Source organism: Mauremys mutica, chromosome 2 (genome assembly GCF_020497125.1).
Source record: "Mauremys mutica isolate MM-2020 ecotype Southern chromosome 2, ASM2049712v1, whole genome shotgun sequence".
NCBI classification, from domain to species: Eukaryota; Metazoa; Chordata; order Testudines; family Geoemydidae; genus Mauremys; species Mauremys mutica.
In genome coordinates, this window is record NC_059073.1 from 7,129,892 (window position 1) to 7,149,160 (window position 19,269).

The 19,269-nt window shown below is 46.3% G+C and overlaps 1 protein-coding gene across 3 annotated transcripts in view; it reads right to left on the bottom strand.

Moving 5' to 3' along the window:
* The window catches only part of LOC123364160 (1-phosphatidylinositol 4,5-bisphosphate phosphodiesterase gamma-1-like), a 130,659-nt gene that overhangs the window by 70,097 nt on the left and 41,293 nt on the right, over nt 1–19,269 (bottom strand). Inside the window, exons 1-4 of one of the 3 annotated variants that reach the window (XM_045006024.1) lie at nt 15,756–15,869; nt 13,471–13,651; nt 11,126–11,628; nt 9,459–10,679 (exon numbers count right to left, since the gene is read on the bottom strand). In XM_045006024.1, the coding sequence (XP_044861959.1) occupies nt 9,459–9,678 (220 nt within the window). In that variant the 5' untranslated portion in view covers nt 9,679–10,679; nt 11,126–11,628; nt 13,471–13,651; nt 15,756–15,869. Of the gene's footprint in view, nt 1–9,458; nt 10,680–11,125; nt 11,629–13,470; nt 13,652–15,755; nt 15,870–19,269 lie in introns of those variants that run through there. The other 2 variants (XM_045006025.1, XM_045006023.1) reach the window with 2 other exon arrangements.

Consider the following 19,269-nt stretch of genomic DNA (forward strand, 5'->3'; position numbering starts at 1 on the left):
CAGGGCAGAGGATGGGACTGGGCTAACTCCAGTGTCACTGGGGGGGAGAGTGGGGGGGTGGCATAAACCCCAGTAACCAAGGGAAGAAGGAGGCTGAGTACTGAGAGGAACACCGAGCCCAAAGGGAACAGTGGAAAAGGCCAGCAAAGCCCTGTAGTAGGGATGGGGCTCTTGGATCAGCAATCTCCATCCCTGGTGGGATCAATTCTGTGACTAAGAATTTGGCCCATAATTCTGTGCAATACAGAACTCATTGTTTGTATAAAAAGAGCCAGTATTCTCGTTGTGTAACAACTGAACTCCTGGGTTCCTGGCAGTGGTGGAGGGGTGCTCACTTGCGCGCAGCAGAGGTCCTGCTGGGAAATCCTCCAAGCTAACAGCAAGAGGTTAATTTCAGGGGTAACTGCTTTGCAGTTAATTTCCTTGGAGGTTTAGCGCCCCACCACTGACGGCTGCTGCCCAGGAACGTGTTTTTTATGGTGTCTTCTCGTGGTTTATTGGGTCTCTTCTGTTTAAAAGGACATCATCAACCTGACGCTCTATTTTTTTTAAACAGGCTAACTGGAAATGGCAGAGCTGCTTAATGAGTTCTTTGTTTTGGTCTTCCCCGAGAAGTCGGAAGGATGCCTGACAGAGTGAATGCCAATAGGAAGGGGGCAGGTTTAGAAGAGAAAATAAAAAAAGAACAAGTTAAAAATCACTTAGAAAAGTTAGATGCCTGCAAGTCCCCAGGGCCTGATGAAATGCATCCTAGAATACTCAAGGAGCTAATAGAGGAGGTATCTGAGCCTCTAGCTATTATCTTTGGAAAATCATGGGAGATGGGAGAGATTCCAGAAGACTGGAAAAGGGCAAATATAGCACCCATCTATAAAAAGGGAAATAAAAACAACCCAGGAAACTACAGACCAGTTAGTTTAACTTCTGTGCCAGGGAAGATAATGGAGCAAGTAATTAAGGAAATCATCTGCAAACACTTGGAAGGTGGTAAGGTGATAGGGAATAGCCAGCATGGATTTGTAAAGAACAAATCATGTCAAACCAATCTGATAGCTTTCTTTGATAGGATAACGAGTCTTGTGGCTAGGGGAGAAGCGGTGGATGTGGTATACCTAGACTTTAGTAAGGCATTTGATACGGTCTCGCATGATATTCTTATCAATAAACTAGGCAAATACAACTTAGATGGGGCTATTATAAGGTGGGTGCATAACTGGCTGGATAACCGTACTCAGAGAGTAGTTATTAATGGTTCCCAATCCTGCTGGAAAGGTATAACGAGTGGGGTTCCGCAGGGGTCTGTTTTGGGACCGGCTCTGTTCAATATCTTCATCAACGACTTAGATATTGGCATAGAAAGTACGCTTATTAAGTTTGCAGATGATACCAAACTGGGAGGGATTGCAACTGCCTTGGAGGATAGGGTCATAATTCAAAATGATCTGGACAAATTGGAGAAATGGTCTGAAGTAAACAGGATGAAGTTTAATAAAGACAAATTCAAGGTGCTCCATTAGGAAGGAACAATCAGTTTCACACATACAGAATGGGAAAAGACTGTCTAGGAAGAAGTACGGCAGAAAGGGATCTAGGAGTTATAGTGGATCACAAGTTAAATATGAGTCAACAGTGTGATGCTGTTGCAAAAAAAAACCAACATGATTCTGGGCTGCATTAACAGGTGTGTTGTGAGCAAGACACGAGAAGTCATTCTTCCGCTCTACTCTGCGCTGGTCAGGCCTCAACTGGAGTATTGTGTCCAGTTCTGGGCACCGTATTTCAAGAAAGATGTGGAGAAATTGGAGAGGGTCCAGAAAAGAGCAACAAGAATGATTAGGGGTCTAGAGAACATGACCTATGAAGGAAGGCGGAAAGAACTGGGTTTGTTTAGTTTGGAAAAGAGAAGACCAAGAGGAGACATGATTGGAGTTTTCAGGTATCTAAAAGGGTGTCATAAGGAGGAGGGAGAAAACTTGTTCACCTTCGCCTCTAAGGATAGAACAGGAAGCAATGGGCTTAAACTGCAGCAAGGGAGGTTTAGGTTGGACATTAGGAAAAAGTTCCTAACTGTCAGGGTGGTTAAACACTGGAATAAACTGCCTAGGGAGGTTGTGGAATCTCCATCTCTGGAGATATTTAAGAGTAGGTTAGATAAATGTCTATCAGGGATGGTATCTTGACAGTATTTGGTCCTGCCATGAGGGCAAGGGACTGGACTCAATGACCTCCCAAGGTCCCTTCCAGTCCTAGAATCTATGCATTTATATATATAGCTGGAGGCTACAGCGGCAAGGCATCGTAAAGGGCAAGGGTGACACAGCTACTTAATCTGGATTGTAGCCTGATACACATGCTTAGCCAAATTAACGCTAGAGTCCCAACACCACTTTCTGCTGCACTCTGGATCTATTTAGGTCTCTTATCCAAGTGCCCACCAGACCTAGTCTTGCTTAGCTTGCAAAAGCAGGGATACCCTAGGACTTGGTGGCAGCTCCACTACTCTTGCTGAGCTTCTTATTCTCCAGGTTTCCTGGTGGTTGATGGCTGGCTGCTTTGGGACAACTTAGGCACAGCTGAGGCTTGAAGCCCCAGACATGTGGAAGCATACGGACACATTTATATTATAAGAAACAGCATGAGTTCCATCTGGGTTAACTGACCGTGTAATTAGTCTCCAATAGCAAATCGTCTTCTGCTTTAAAACATGCCTTTTTTTCCATACATAGCAGCACTGCTTTGCCTGCTTACCCAGTTAATTAATTCATCAGGTGGTGTACAAGATGCCTCATTCACTCCTTTACAAGTTGATCACCATATTGATGGCAGATTTAAAAGTGCGGGGATGGGACTGAAAGGGGAGGGAACAAGATCTTGGCAACATAGATAAGAAAGAAAACTATTTAAATAGCCCCGGCTGTGAAAGCAGGAAGCCATCTTGACAGCTAGAGAATTGAACTTTCCAACAATTAAATATACTCTGCACCCAGCAGCAAGTCAGGGGAACCGTTGTGAAATAAGCGTGATGGGGAGATGTGGCGCCCTAATCCCTTTCTCTGTAGCAGTGGGCTGAGGACAGCCCTGCTTTATTTGCAATTGCGTGCTTGGCTCTAAGGCATGGAGCTGGGACTAAACGCAAAGGGGAGATAGCAAGTTCTCTGCCCAGTTGTTCCTATTCCCCTTTGATAAACTAAAAATGATCTGGATTATACAGATTCACTTGGCTGAAGATTTACGACTGTTTCACCTGCTTTGGAATGGGAGACCTAAGCACTCGGCTCAGTGGCCTGACAAGGTGTGTGCTTAGATAGATAAATCGTGTTGGTTCCCTGAGATCCCTCTGCCAAAACTTGATGCTGTAACTTCCTCATAACAGCAGACACTCTCTATGTCTCTCAACAGCAGGGCGGGACTATTTTTCCGCTGTTGATGGTGAGGAAAGCACATCAAGGTCTTAAAAAACAGTACCAAATCAGAAAGGGCACTGCCTCTCTACACTGATGTCACCGTCTGTGGCCCCACAAAGTCATGAAACCTCCTCATTAGCCTCCTCCTGGGGCTGGCCAAGTCGGCTGTCCATCATACCAGGAGAAGGAAGCTGGATGGGGGTGGGGGGTGATTATCGGTGACTGTGTGGCCTATTTCCAGGCCCTTGTTAGGGTGACCAGATGTCCCGATTTTATAGGGACAGTCCTGATATTTGGGGCTTTGTCTTATGTAGGCACCTATTACCCCCCACTCCCTGTCCTGATTTTTCACACTTACTGTCTGGTCGCCCTATCCCTTGTACAGCCACGCATCAGAGCAGAATTCCTCTGGGTGGCGTCTGCTGACTCTCTAGATGCCTCTGAAGATCAGTGGGTGCTGTCTGGGGTTCTCTGATTGGTGTCCCCCTCCAGATCCCTCATTATTACCCTCTGATCCCACTCCTGCCCCTGTTTTTTTCATCTGTTGTCCCCTGCCATTACTTGTGGCCTGGCTAAGGAGGAGGGCCGTTAGCTATAGGTAGGCTTTAGGCCCGCCATCCCCCTGGTTTCCACAATAACACTGATAGCAATAATTCCTGTAAAATAGGACCTGAGCCATAAGCAAAATCAGTAGAAGTTCCACTGCCCATAGGGCAGTTACCTATTGTGTATGCAGGAAATAACATGCAGCTTCTTTCATCTCAAGATCAAGTGCTCTGCAAACGTTCCTTAAGCTGAGCAGCTGCCCTGGGACTGCAATCTCTTTTAAAACTGGTGAGATCATCCCTTTTCTCCTGGGGTCACTGATTTCCCTACACCCCCCTTGAATTTCTCCAAATCCCACTCTCCCCCAGTTTTGTGAACTAGTTACATGCCAATTTAGTGACTGTTTGGAAATTTGAATTGAAATTGAAACATTAATACATGCTTTAAAAGCATATACAGTGTATGATAAAATACGTGTATCTGAAAAAGTATCATCGATTTGAAAAGTATGAACATAGACTAGCTTCCTTATACAGCTGTTGTTTTTTATGACAATGCCAGTGCATTCATTTCCGTGATGTTGGCCAACCTAATAATTTCAAATGATGATTTGTAAGCAAAGTCTAAATGAGCTCTCCCTGACAGCTAGTGATGAGCTGGGGCTGCGGGGGAAAGGCTTCAGGGCCAGACTGTATTTACATTCACACCTAATCTACCTAGGGATCCAGCAAACAGAGCTTGTTGCCCAAGTGATAGATTTTGGCTGGGGTTGGATTACAAATCACTTGAATGCTGTGGGGGGGGGGGGGGGGGGTTAATGTTGTTGTTCTTATTGTATGAGTAAAGGGCAGTAGAACTGTACTTAGCCTGTGCTGATTGAGGGCACCAAGAGACAGGGTGGGGACCTGTCCCTCTTCAGTGTTTAAAGACAGAGCTGATTAGGCTCCATAGATAGTCTTTTGTTCTGTTAAGTGACCACTGCAGCTGAAATCACTGACAATCAGGTCTAAGTGCTTAGTCCTGCTGTGGGGACAGTGTTCCTGTGGGGACAGTGTTTCTGTGTAAAAGACAGCCCAGACTGCACTAGCAGCGAGGTTCCCCCACCGAGAGTTCAGCTGAAATCACTGAGAGCGGGTGGAACCTCAAGAGACCAACTCGCAGAGGTCACAGTGGCAGGTGGCAGCAGAAGGTGACTGCGCAGGGCCATTTTTTTAGAAATCTAGACCTGTTATGTGTTTTGGTGTAAAACTTGCATTATCCTTATGTTAAATTTGCATTATCCTAACAAAACATTTACTTTATTCATATCTCTTTTATATATCTCATTGGCCCTGACACCCCCACCCTGTAAATTTGAACACCCCGCCTAATTTCAATTCCTGGGGAAACCACTGCCTGGGGTCATCTCATGGGAAGTTCACATCTCTCAGCATCACTTTAGGGGCCAATGACAGGTCATCGTGTAAGAGGAATTTGTTACTATGATCAAGATGCCAGCTGTCCCTGTGAGGCGGGTTTTACTGGCCCCATTGTATAGATGGGGACATCGAGGCACAGAAAGGATAAGTGACTTGCCCATCAGTCACATGTGAGTCACTGGCAATGCTGGGAATTGAATCTGGGAAGCCTGACTCTGTCCTTTCCTCTAATCACTAGACAACACTGCCCCCATACAAGCAAGCAAACAGGGAAGGGGATCTTTACTGTGCACAAACAGACAGTAATCCCATTCTCCGTGTGGTAAGGGGACGCATATGTTTGTTTGAACAGGAGCGATAGGAGGAGGTTACCAGCTACCAATTCAGAGAAGGGTACTGGAGATTTAATTTTCACCCGCCTTTTCGAAGTCAAGTTGCCTAGGTCTGGTGCTTGCTCGTGGTCCAGGTCACAGCAGTGGGATATTGGAAGTTTGTGGTTAATCAGTTCCACGTGGTGAAACCTGTGCTGTGAAGGGACTTTCCAAATGCCTGTCAGAACAGCAAAGGGTCACTTACGACACTGATGTTATTGCTTCAGTTGCCAAAAACGGGCTCGAGAGCAATCTACTGCTGCCCACACTACAAATCACCACTTCGGTACTAGAATATAGCCATGCTACCACCAGCTGGCCAAGCAGACGCAAGAGTCTCTCTTCTTTCCTGAAATCTCACCTGCATGGCAATCGAGAGAAGGCTGTTCGGAAGCCTGTGTGATCAAGGGACTAGTGTGGAGGGCTGGGATTCCGGGGGAGCTGGATTTGATTCTGGACTCTGCCACTGACTTGCTGTGTGACCTTGGCTGAGTCTCTCATGCTCTGTGTGTAGTGGGGCTAACGCTAATGACTCACCTCCCAGGAGGGCCACAAGGATCAGTTGCAAAGTGCTTTGAGACCCTAAAAGGGAAGACACTCTTAGGCAATGTCTACACTTATGGCAGCATGCAGAGTACCTACACTGCATGCCCCCAAAGTACGGGTGTCAATAGCTGTGTAGACAGCGAGGCACCATTTAGACAAGTAAAGACATGCCAGAACCTTAGCGTATATACCCTACATGGCTCTCTACGTCCCCAAACAGTGCATCCATTGTCTATGCTGCTATTTTTAGCAGTGGAGTGTCCAGCTGCCTCCCTGCTGATGGAGCCTTTCCCCACTGCAGGGAAAGGCTCTGGCAGCAGGGAAAGGCTCTGGTGGGGGAAGACAGTGGGGAAAAGCTCCAGCATATGCTACACACTGCAACAAGTGTAGACAAGGTTTTAATGACAGGCCAAGAATTATTCTGGAAAATCAAATGGCGCAGGCCGTGGTTCTTTCATGGCCTTGGAAGTCCTCAACTCACCCTCCTGCTCCCCATTTCAAAAGTTAGGGGCTCATTGGTTTTAGTGATGCCAATTCCTTCCACATCTCCCAGCTGGAGGTAGGGAATCGATTTGTATCAGACACTGAGGGCACCATTCTGTGGGATAAAACCCATGAACAAAGCGGGGTTCACAGACTGATTGGAAACAAGGGAGGACAGATTCAAAAAGCGAGACTGACCCATTCCCTGTAGTCCACTTCCAACTTCTGGCAAACAAAATCTAGAAGTTCCCATTGACTTTATTTAGGATTGTAGGTTTTCAGCATCTCTGAAAGTGAGACTCTTGGTAGGAAATTTTGGCTCCACTGAAGTCAAGAGCATAACCCCCCTTGATTTCAGTGGGGCCAGAATTTCACTGTACATATCTCAAGTTGGACACCCAAAATTACTGAACACTTTGGAAAGTTAAGGCCCAAGTCTTTCTGTACCTGTTTCGCCATTAATAAACTTGGGTTATTATTATTTACATACCACCTATGGCTGCTTTATGGGTAGATTAATTAGTGTTTGCACAGCACTTTGATCTGTTAAATGTTGCAGCATTTTGCAAATATCCAATTTGACCATTAGAGCACATCTCTGCGCTCAAAAATCACCATAAAAAGCAATCCATATTTATCATCTCTCAGCGAGTCCAGAACAAATTCTATACATTTCCAAGTAAAAAGATATTTTTCTATCTACTGCCCTGGGATCTGAGAGTCAAGCTGGGTTCTTTTTGGTTCATTCATCATCAGCCGTGATAATGACTCTTCAGGCTAAATTTTGTCCTCACACCTGTTCAATTTCACTGTTTTCAAATTATCCCTTCAGTTCTACCTGTGCAACCCCATTGAGGGCAATAGGGTTGTAAAGATATAACTAAAGCAGGACATGAAAGCAACGAAGATGCACAGTTGACCCTGCAAGTGGAACTTAAACAATCCTGTTGACGATGCATGACTCCAGCCCCCTCTCCCAGAGCTGTGTTGGGTCTAAGGACTGATAGGAGTAAAAGTAGTAAACACTTATTTTTGTCACTAAAGCAAGTAGCTCTGACTTTGATATACCCAGGGGGAGCAGATCTGCTGAGTAAGAAGGGATCATTCTTTCACAGCCACTTTTCAGAGGATAACTGCACTTTAAAGGGACTCCATACCCAGTGGGGCTTTCCATGTGGAGGGTTAGTGTTATCTCCATAACCATGTGCTGGTTTCCTGGGTAAAATCATGGCTGGCTGCAACCACTTCTCAAGAATAAGGGATGGGATTGGCCATTTAAAGCATGACAGAGGGAAAATACCTGCCTCTTCTGCTGCTGATGAATTAGACCCTAAGTAAGCAACACACAGGAGGCAGATGAACAAGTACTATCTTCTGAACTCTGCACGAGCCACACAATTCCCCCTAGCAGTAACATGCGCTAGGAGAGTGAATCTGCCCATGCTGAGCTGAGAGTACCCTCCCCCCCCCAAAGATGAGAGGGCAAGCAGAGTAGAAGGGACTAGAAAGAAGAAGGGTGGGTTAAAGCACAGGGAAGGGCATAAATGAGGCAAAGCAGGAAAACACCACCCGCTCACCCCGGTCAATTCCATTATCTTCAGTGGAACTGCGGCAGTGACGCCAAGGGCAATCAGAAAGGAGGAGATGACAGAGTGGCCGCATGTGCTCTGCAGGCTGTAAGTATGCAGCTGCCAAGGGAGAGGAGGATGGGATTGTGGTGGCTGAGTGAGACAAGGGAACTTATTGAAAATTAAATGGCAGGCAGGTGAAAAGAGGAGCCCAGACCCTTCACGCAGTCATCTGCTCAGGCACAATGTGCTAAACATGGCCGGGCTAGGTCACGGCTTGAGTGGAGAACCTCCAAGGAGAAAACTCGGGGCCACTGCAGGCAGTGGCGTGTTGCTGCTGAAGTAAGTGGCACTCTTCCCCGGCGCAGAGCCAGTGCCCTGGGGTGGTGCTAGGAGATGGAGTGCTGCTGCAGGAGCCCTCTTTAGGATGCTATGTAAACAAAGGTCACGGCCATTCGTGATTATTAATGATCTCCTGGTGCTTTTTGTCAGGGAGGGAGTGTTAACCCTGGTATCCTGGCCACCTCCCTACTCAAGTAACTACATGCTCCTGACCTAAATCCCCCTGCACTTACATGCTGCATTCTTCTTCAGTGACTGTTGCAGCGGAACAGATGCCACATTCCGCTCCAGAGGTTGCTGCTTCTCTGTGGCTAGCGAAACAATCCCTGGGCAAATGGTTGGTACCGCCAGTAAAGTTCGTACCATTGCTTAGAATAAAGGTGCTATGACCGATCATTAAGCCGCCATCACCACAGCGATTGATAAAACATAACATGTAAATAGCACTTTTCAAAGAGCTTTACAAATGTTAACCAGTGAACCCTCACAAAAGCCACTATCCCCATTTTACAGGCTAAGATCTAGAGACTTGCCCATGGCCATGCAGCAAGTCACTGGAAAAGCCCAGCCAGAGCTAGAATAGGGGAGTTCCTGGTTCTCAATCCACTAGGCCAGGCTGCCTCCCCACAGAGATTTACAAGCCAGTGCATTCAGCTTTGATTTTCCTGGGATCTTGGCCAGAGCTGCACCAAGCCCAGCTCCCCTAGTGAGAGGCATTTGACAGTTAGCTTTAGAGACAGACATTTTCTTGGTTCACGCCACGATGCGGAATATACTCACTGTCTCCTTCCACTTTCTCAGGCGTCCGGCTCCAAATGATCTGCCTGGTCTCCAGCTTCACCTGAAACGTCCTCCTCTCTGGCCTCTGGGACTTTTTTTGGTAGAACAAGGTCAGCACGGTCCCAATTTCCAAACTCCTGAGGATCCTCCCCATGTCCCCAACCTCCATCCTGGAGTCCTCCAAAAACCCATTGACACTGTTCAGCCTGGACACTGACATCTTTACTGCATGGCCATCGCCTGAAGGAATCACAGAGCAGGATCTGTGTCATTCATGAAAGGAACGAGCCTTTGGGAAATGAAGCCAAGACCCTCAGAAACAAAATCTACCCTCTTATTTTCAATTCCTTTCCCCCAAATCACCCGAGACAAGTGCTTCCTTTGCTGCAGTGGCTACTGGTGCTGGCTTCCACTCCGATGCACCACATATGCTGCAAAGAGCCAGGACTCTCCTCGGAGCTGTGGAAAGAGGAAGGGGGTGGGATTGAAGGATCCTGCAACCTTCTCTCTCTGCAACCCAGGAATGAGGCTTCCCTGCTATAATACAGCTGCAGCTGCAGCAGTGAAAGATCAGGCAGGCAGGAAGGCTTGGTGGCTGCTTTTCAAATCAGAGCTATAAAAAATAATCCAACCAGGGCAGGTCGAGGAGGCTGAAATTACAGCAGCCCCTTTACACACACAAAATCCATACAATCCATGCATGGGAGCTGGAGCTGTTGGCGCTGCAGGGAGGCATGGAGGGACAGCCCCTTGCAGAGCTCTGCGAGGCTGGGTTTTACTGTCAGTGGTGGAAGAGATGCAGGAAAGAAGCCCAGAGGGTGCAAAGTAAAAAAACTGTCCAGCCAGATTCAGAGAATTCCCCCTCAGCAAGCAAAGAGCAACCTCCTCCAAACTGGGGGTGGGGAGGGCTGGAGTGGAGGAGGGACAGGCGATCTCCTGATGGCTTTTCCTGCGGATCCTGGGGAGGAATGAAGAGGAGTTGGTCCAGTAGATTTCTGGCAGGGAATCTGGAGGATGTGGGGTTCCCCCTGCTCCAGCAGATCACAGTCAGGGAGCCCGCCTGCAGATCCTGGCGAGGGAGTACTGGTGTGAATTCCTGGGGGCTGCTGCTCTGCTTCTGCTTGGGGATCAAGATGACAAGGGGGGTTTCTCCCCCCTTTTCTCTCTCTCCCTCTTGCTGCTGATTAATTTCAGGCTGATGAAATGGACGCCCAGAGGAAACTGCAATCACACATGGCCGGAAAGAGATCAGAAAGGAATTTAAAAAAAAATTGCAGGATCTTGGAGAAAGAAAAATAGAAGGAGAGAAAGAAAAGATGGAGGAGAGTGACATCTAGAGGCAGAAAGCACCTGCTTCCCTCTGGAGGGAGAGGGAAGGAAGGCTAAGTTGGGAAGCCGCATGGGACATGCTGCTGTTCACATGGTTCGTACATCTGGAGAGGCTGACTTTTGCTTTTGCAGATGAGTGCTTTTGAAGGGGGGTGGGGGGGGACTCTGCCAGTTTTGGGGAAGGCTATTTTCAACATATTTTTACACTTCTTCCATATCCTAGTTATTGAATATGAGTCTATCATTGGTATCTTAACTATTTAAACATTATTAAAATAGTAATGAACTATACAATTACATGACCATGAATTACAGTATATTAAAATCATTGCACTCACCCACAAGCCGTCTTCACTAACATCCCAGTTTAAAGACATTACGTCTCTCGTAGCTTTCTGGATGAAACTGTCAGCAATCGTATTTACATCTAGTTCCCTAGTATGGTCTTGAGGCACGTTAAGGACAGCCACATTCTTCAGTCGCATCTGTCCCATTGATGACCGGAGATCATTTTTAAGTCTTCTGAGGCTGGAGAATGAGCATTCCATAGTGCAGGATGGTACAGGTGCAGTGAGAAGGATTCTTATACATTTGCAGTACTCTTGAAGCACAGTGCGCAAATGTTCATTCCCCTCAGTTTTTAAAAACGACGCTGGAGACTGTTACATTTTTCTATACAGCTATGTCCAAGAACGTGTCACGCTGTAGTTTCCTTTGCCTCGTTTTTCTTTTGTGTTTTGTTTGCTCTCGCTGGTATCAAAACCAATGGGAGCAGTTTCAGCGGTTGGCTCGCCCACTGTTGCAGCAGATGATCCTGTATTTGCTGGAGCACGCTGGGTTCCTGAAGGTTTACCACGGTTGATTTTGAACACAAATGTATCCATTTCAACCTGGCCCTACCCACTTCCATTCCCTAACTGTGAATCGCGATATACTAGTTAGGAGGAACCGCACGTCCCGTTTTGGCTGGGACAATCCCTTTTGTAAGCCCTCTCCCAGCCGTCCCAGTAGGGTGCTACCCCTAACGGGGCAGGGGCGGGGGGCAGGGGGCAAGGGACAACTCCAGCCCTGCGTGGGAGGGAGGGTTCTGGAGAGCGGCTCAGGCCAGGCCAGCCCCGCATGGGTGGGAGGCAGGGGGTCTTGGGCCGGTCCTGTGTGCAAGGGCTTGAGGGGGGCCTCGGGCTGGCCCTGCGCACGGCGGGGGGAAGGGAAGGTCTTGGGCTGGTCCCACATGATGGGGGAAGGGAGGGTCTCAGGCTGGTCACACACAGGAGGGGAGAAAGGAGGTCTCGGGCCGGTCCTGTGCCAGGGGGAGCCTTCAGGTTGGCCTCATGCAAGGGCAGGTGGCAGAGGACCTCAGGCTGGCCCTGTGCATGGGAGGGGAGAGGGGAGCCTCGGGCTGGCCCCACACAGGCGGGGTGGGAGGGCTCCTGCCAGTCTCATGGCAGGAGGCAGGGCTGGGGCGGGGAGCATGGGGGGACAGGGGCCTCGGGCTGGCCACACGCAGCGTCCCATTTTCCCTTTGGGAAAATATGGTTGCCCTAATACGAGTCTAATAATTCTCCCTTCCAGTTTCACTGTAAGTGCTCCTGCCACCTACTGGGGCCATCGTAAAATGTCGGCTTACGGCAAAATAACTCCCAGCCAACATCTTTAATAACATTTATTACGTAAAAAAACCCATTGTGGCTTGTGGATGCTGAGCCCCCCCCTATTTTTTTTCAGTGGGTGCTTGAGCCCCGAAGCACCCGGGGGGTCAGTGCCTATGAGATGGAGGATGACGTTTGTGGGGCATTATAGGGGGAACCTGATGGACTTTGACTACAAAGACACAACGAATTTGCAATAGTGTTTGCACCAGTAGCATGGAAATACAGGCAAAGCCTTTCAATGGTGCTGGCTGTGTTACACACGGTGTAGTAAGATTAATCAAGGCTCAGGGTATGTGGTCTCCTGTAGAAGTGTCTTTTTATTAGTATTTCAGACTAAAGAAAGAAATAGTAAAACTGGGGCTGCACGGAGAGGCAGGGAAGTGAGGTGGGGGTGAGAGACAGGAAGGAGATGGCATCCAGACTGGAGGAACCCTGGAACAAGGCTTATCATCCTGGAGGGAGCTGCCAAGTGTTGCCCTCACAGGTGACTTTTCTCACCTGACTCCCCTCACCTCAGCGCACTGAGAGCAGCGGTGGGTGAGAAGGTGCAGTAGGAGGTGCTCTCCCACAACCCCTCAGAATTGGAAGGGGCCAGAGGCAGCTGGAGGTTTTTAGGGGGCTGAGATGGAAGGAGGTGAAAGGGATACAGAGGAGAACAAAGTGTTGATAGGATCTGATGGGTGTGGGGGTTTGAGGGGGAAGAGGGAGCATGGGGAGGGCTGGTGGGGGTGAATCTGGATGGTAGTGCTGGGGAATGACACAGCCCAGAGCAGCCTCCTACATTCTCTCCTCCAAGTGTAAGGAGGAGAAGAAGAGGCACCACTGGCTGCATGCGCTCCATGTGCTGCAGCTGGGAGCTGACTCTGCCCGGGAAACCCTGCAGCCCTTGGATGTGCATCGTGAAACCTGCAGTCTGTGCAGGCCGGGCCTCCATATTACAGATTAGGGTTTGCCAAGATAAATGGTAGAACTCTCGGCTTTAACGATCACTGGCTCTTTAATTACCTAAATGGTCAGAGCCAGAGATTTACCTCTCAGCCAAAAGATGGCCCTTCCTGGAGCACAGCACTCTCTGGGAGGTGGTCATTCGGTACTGACTCACGGCGAGGATTTCCACCAACCTCACTTCTCCGTGCAGCACCTTGGGTTTTCTGTGGCGACCCCTCCTCCAAGTATTGACTGTGTTTTTCCAGATTAACGTGCACAGCAACACTGAGAAGCGAGGGAGGAAGCAGAGAGAAGAAGGCAGGAATGAATCTAGGAAACCTGGAAAGCCTCTTACCCCTAATTAAAGGGCACTTAGGCTATGTTGCTGTAAGGTCTCCCGTGTAGCCGCTCTTTGCCGGCAGGAGAGAGCTCTCCTGCTGGCATAATTAAAGCACCCCCAATGAGCGGCGTTAGCTATGTCGGCAGGAGAGGCTCTCCGGCCGACATAGTGCTGTCCACACCAGGAGTGTGTGTTTTTTTCACACCCCGACCGACAAAAGTTTTACCGAGAAAAATGCTAGTGTAGACATAGCCTTAATGTCAAGCAGCTCAGTAGAAAAGACCCCTCTGTGCAAAGCAGCTGATTGGTCTGAACATAGCAGGTGTGGTCCTGGGAGATAAAACACTTCACAAGAATTCTTCTCTGTCCCAGGTTGAATGCTGCATTGTGGTTGCTGCTATCACCCATCACTCATATTTAACATCTACATTAATGAGCTGGAAGAAAAAGTCAAAAGCATGTTCATTAAATTCTTGGATGATACCAAATGAGGAGGAGTTGCAAACGTCAGTGAGGACAGAAGCTGGGACTGAAGGACAGTCATAACCTTTGGGACACCCAGAGCATGGGATTGCATCCCTGACCATCTTGGCTAATAGCCAATGATGGACTTGTCCTCCATGAACTTATCTAATTGTTTTTTGAACCCACTTATACTTTTGGCATTCACAACATCCCCTGGCAATGAGCTCTACAGGTTGTCTGTGCATTGTGTGAAGAAGTACTTCCTTCTGTTTGTTTTAAACCTGCTTCCTATTAATTTAATTGGGTGACCCCTAGTTCTTGTGTTATGTGAAAGGGTAAACAATGCTTCTTTATTCACTTTCTCCACACCATTTATGATTATATAGCCCTGTGTCATATCTCCCCTTAGTCATCTCTTTTCCAAGCTGAACAGTCCCAGTCTTTTTAATCTCTCTTCATATGGATACTGTTTCATACCCTTAATTATTTTTGTTGCCTTTCTCTGTTCCTTTTCCATTTCTAATATATCTTTTTTGTGATGGGGCAACCAGAACTGCATGCAGTATTCAAGGTGTAGCTGTACCATGGTTTTATATAGTGACATTATGATATTTTATGTCTTATTACCTATCGCTTTCTTAATAGTTCCTAACTTTCTCTTAGCTATTTTGACTGCCCCTGCACATTGATCAGATGTTTTCAGAGAACTATCAACAATTATTCCATTTAGACCTCATTATTTTGTATGTCTAGTTGGGATTATGTTTTCCAGTGTGCATTACTTTGCATTTATCATCATTGGATTGCATTTGCAATTTTGTTGACCACTCAGTTTTGTGAGATCCCTTTGCAACTCTTCGCAGTCTGCTTGAGACTAAACTATCTTGAGTAATTTTGTATCATCTACAAACTTTGTCAGCTCACTGTTTATCCCTTTCTCCAAATCCTTTACGAATATCTTGAACAGCACTGGTTCCAGTACAGGACACTGGGGGACACTGCTATTTACTTCTCTCCATTCTGAAAACTGACCATTTTACTGATTCGAGAGAGGACCTTCCCTCTGACCCCATGACTGCTTACTTTGCTTCATAGCCTTTGGTGAGGGCCTTGACAAAGGTTTTCTAAAAGTCCAAGTACACTATACTCACTGGATCACCCTTGTCCATGTTTGTTGACTCCCTCAAAGAATTCTAATAGATGGGAAATCATGCCTTACCATTTATAAAAGCCATGTTGACACTTCCCCCAACAAATCATGTTCATCTATGTGTCTGATAATTCTGTTCTTTACTATTTGCCTGGTATGGAGGTTAGCCTTACCAGCCTGTAATTACCAGGATTGCCTCCGGAGCCTGTTTTAAAAATTGCCATCACATTAGCCATCCTCCAGTCATTTGATATAGAAGCTGATTTAAGTGGTAGGTTACAAACCACAATTAGTAGTTCTGCAATTTCATATCTGAGTTCCTTCAGAACTCTTGGAGGAATACAATCTCGTCCTGGTGACTTATTACAGTTTAATTTGTTCCAATATCTCCTCTAATGACACCTCAATCTGGAACGGTTTCTCAGATTTATTACCTAAAAAGAATGGTGAAGATGTGGGAATCATCCTCTGCAGTGAAGACTGATATAAAGAATTCATTTAGGTTCGCCACAATGACCTTTTCATCACTGAGTGCTCCTTTAGCATCTTGATCATCCAGTGGCCCCGTGGATTGTTTTGGCAGCCTTCCTGCTTCTGATGTACTTAAGAAAAAAATGCTGTTAGTTTTTGTGTCTTTTGCTAGTTGCTCTTCAAATACTTTTTTGGTCTGCTTAATTATACTTTTACATTTGACTTGCCAGAGTTCATGATCTTTTCTATTTTCCTCAGTAGGATTTGATTTCCAATTTTTAAAAGATCTCTTTTTGTCTCCAACTGCCTCTTTTAATCTGTTGTTTAGCCATGGTGTCATTTTTTGGTCCTTTTACAGTTTTTTCTTTTAAATTTGGGGTATACATTTAATCTGAGCCTCTACTATGGTGTTTTACAGAAGTTTCCATATAGAATGCAGGCATTTCACTCCTATGACTGTTCCTTTTAATTTCTGCTTAACTAGCCTCCTCATTTTTGTGTAGATCCCGCTTTTGAAGTTAAATGCTATGGTGACTGGTTCCTTTGGTATTTCCCTCCCTACAAGTATGTTAACTTGAATTACATTATAGTCACTATTACTGAGCTGTTCAGCTATATTCACCTCTTGGACCAGATCCTGGGCACTACTTAGGACTAAATCAAGAATTGCCTCCTCCCTTATGGTTTCCAGGACTAGCTGCTGCAAGAAGCAGCTGTCATGCTGCCTGGTATGGGACACAGCACAGAGCGCCAGTCTCAGGTCAGACTGCCAGGAAACAGGGCATGTTCCCCAAACTGGTGGTATAGTCTTTCATAAAATTTAATCAAGCCAATAACAAATAAGTACTTCCAAAATACTATATTAGTTATTATGAAGCCACAGACAGTCCCCTTCAAGCCCTCTAGCCCCTCATGTACCACCCAGACAAACCAGACTTCTGTGATAAATTATTTTTAAAACCAATAATCACATATATTAGGTTCTTCTCGTAACAAAGAACCAGACACATACCCCAGGAAAATATACTTCAGTTCTTACCCAAAAACCATACTGGTAACCAACCCTTTAGTAACTAAAACTAAAGGTTTATTAATATTAAAAAGGAAGAGCATTAGCAAGAGGTTAAAATGAATCACATCCATTACAGTTGATGTCAGAGTCTGTAGATCAGGATGATAGCAGTGTGGTTAAATCTGCCAGTTTGTAATAAATCTCTCTGGTTCATCCAAAAGATTGGAGTCCAAATGGTAGCTTAGATGTGGAGTCTGTTGGAGTCCTTCCATGAATTTTTCAGGGCATCCCAAGTAATTACTTGGGGCTCGCTGTCCAATGGCTCAAACTTTCCCTGTTAAAGTTCAGCAGATCAGAGATGGCAGGATCCTGCCCCAGGTTTTTCTTTTATAGCTGAAACAGGCTGCCAAGTGTTTTGAGCACAACCCACCCATTGAAGTTAACATTCGATTTCCTCTTGACCTATGCATAATCCAACTACACTGATTTACATAAGGCAATTGCTGGCCATTCATTATAACAGGGATAGATAAGCTGAAGACAATATAGGTAATATTCATTAGATTCATGCAGTATATACACATCTTTGATCTTAAGGTTAATTAGAGTTACAGGATATAGACAGACATAAACATACACACAGTTCTTATTTCTTATCAAGGCAAATGAAAGGGCCAGCCTATTAACCCCTTTTAGCATCTCTTTGATGCCCACTCACAAGTGAATGGGCCAGATTACAATTGCAGTGCCTCTTGTCAAGCCTTTAAGGTTCATACACAGGTTACTTGGCCCGCTGATCCTAACTTGACTGCTGGTTTGCCAGCATCACAGCCGCCATTCATGGTGTCTAGAAATTTTATCTCTGCATACCATCCCAAGGTGACATGTTCCCAGTAAATGTGGGGATTGTTGAAATCACCCCATTATTATTGGGTTTTCTGTTTTGTAGCCTATCTAATCTCCCTGAGCATTTCACAGTGTGTATTATTTTCCTACTGCTATACTCTTATTATTCAAGCACAGAATTTCTATCCATAGAGATTCTATTGTATCATTTGATTCATTTAAGATTTTTTACCATATTTGACTCTATGCTTTCTTTCACATATAGTGCTACCCCCGCCCCCAGCTCAACCTACTTTGTCACTCCTATATATTTTGTACCCTGGTATTACTGAGTCCCATTGATGATCATCATTCCACCAAGTTTCTGTGATGCCTATTATATCAATATTTAATACAAGGCACTCAAGCTCACCCATCTTACTATTTAGACTGCTTGCATTTGTATACAAGCACTTATAACATTTGTCAATATTTAGCTGTCTGCCTTCATGTGATGTAATTGCATGGGACTCTTTTTTGTGTGACTGTTTCTCTTCAGTTCCTACCTGTTCTTTGGGTATGTCCAGACTACCCGCCGTATCGGCGGGTAGCGATCGATTTATCAGGGATCAATATATCGCGTCTCATCTAGACGCGATATATCGATCCCCAAACGCGCTCCCTGTCGACTCTGGAATCCACCGGAGCGAGTGGCGGTAGCGGAGTCGGCGGGGGAGCCGCGGTCGTTGGTCCCGCGCCGTGAGGACAGGAGGTAAGTCAGAATAAGATACTTCGACTTCAGCTATGGTATTCCCATAGCTGAAGTTGCATATCTTACATCGACACCCCTCCCCAGTGTAGACCAGGCCTTTATCAATTCTATTCTCTCCTCTTTACTAGGATATAGAGTATCATCTTCTATAAATCCTCCCCTAAGGGATGTGTCTGTCTGAACCATGTGCTCCTCAGCACCAGTCAGCTTTCTCCCAGCCCTTAGTTTAAAATCTCCGCTACTACCTTTTTCATTTTACATGCCAGCAATCTGGTTCTGTTTTGGTTTAGGTGGAGCCCATCCTTCCTATATAGCAGGGGTCGGCAACCGGCAGCAGGCAAGCTGATTTTTACTGCTGCCAGCCGGGGTCCCGGCCACCGGTCCCGCTCAGCCCCCTGCCATCAATATTTCTAATAATTGTACCCCTCATTACTATTACTTGTCTCTTCCTACTAACAGGGGTTCCCTCCCCCGGAGAGGTATCCTCAGTGCGACAGGATACCATCCATCATGTAATGAACCAGTAAGACAAGTTCCTCTCTAAACAGTTCAGCTGATACCACAACTGGATTACAGCTTTAGTTTCTGGGTACCTTGTTGCTGGAAAGCTATTGACAAAATGCAGCGAATATGGAAGAAAACAAAAATGATCAGAGGTCGGGGGAGACGGATTTATAAGGACGGACTAAAGACCTGATCTTGCAAGGCACTGTCACAGTCCTGCAAGGTTCTGATTAGTAGCATGCACTAGATGTAAGTAACATACCCAGCCTCAGCACCACTAACTAAACAATAGCACAGAGTGCTCTTCCACAATGGCTAACAGGACTTGCACCTCATGAGAATGTCATCCCCACACACTTTCTCC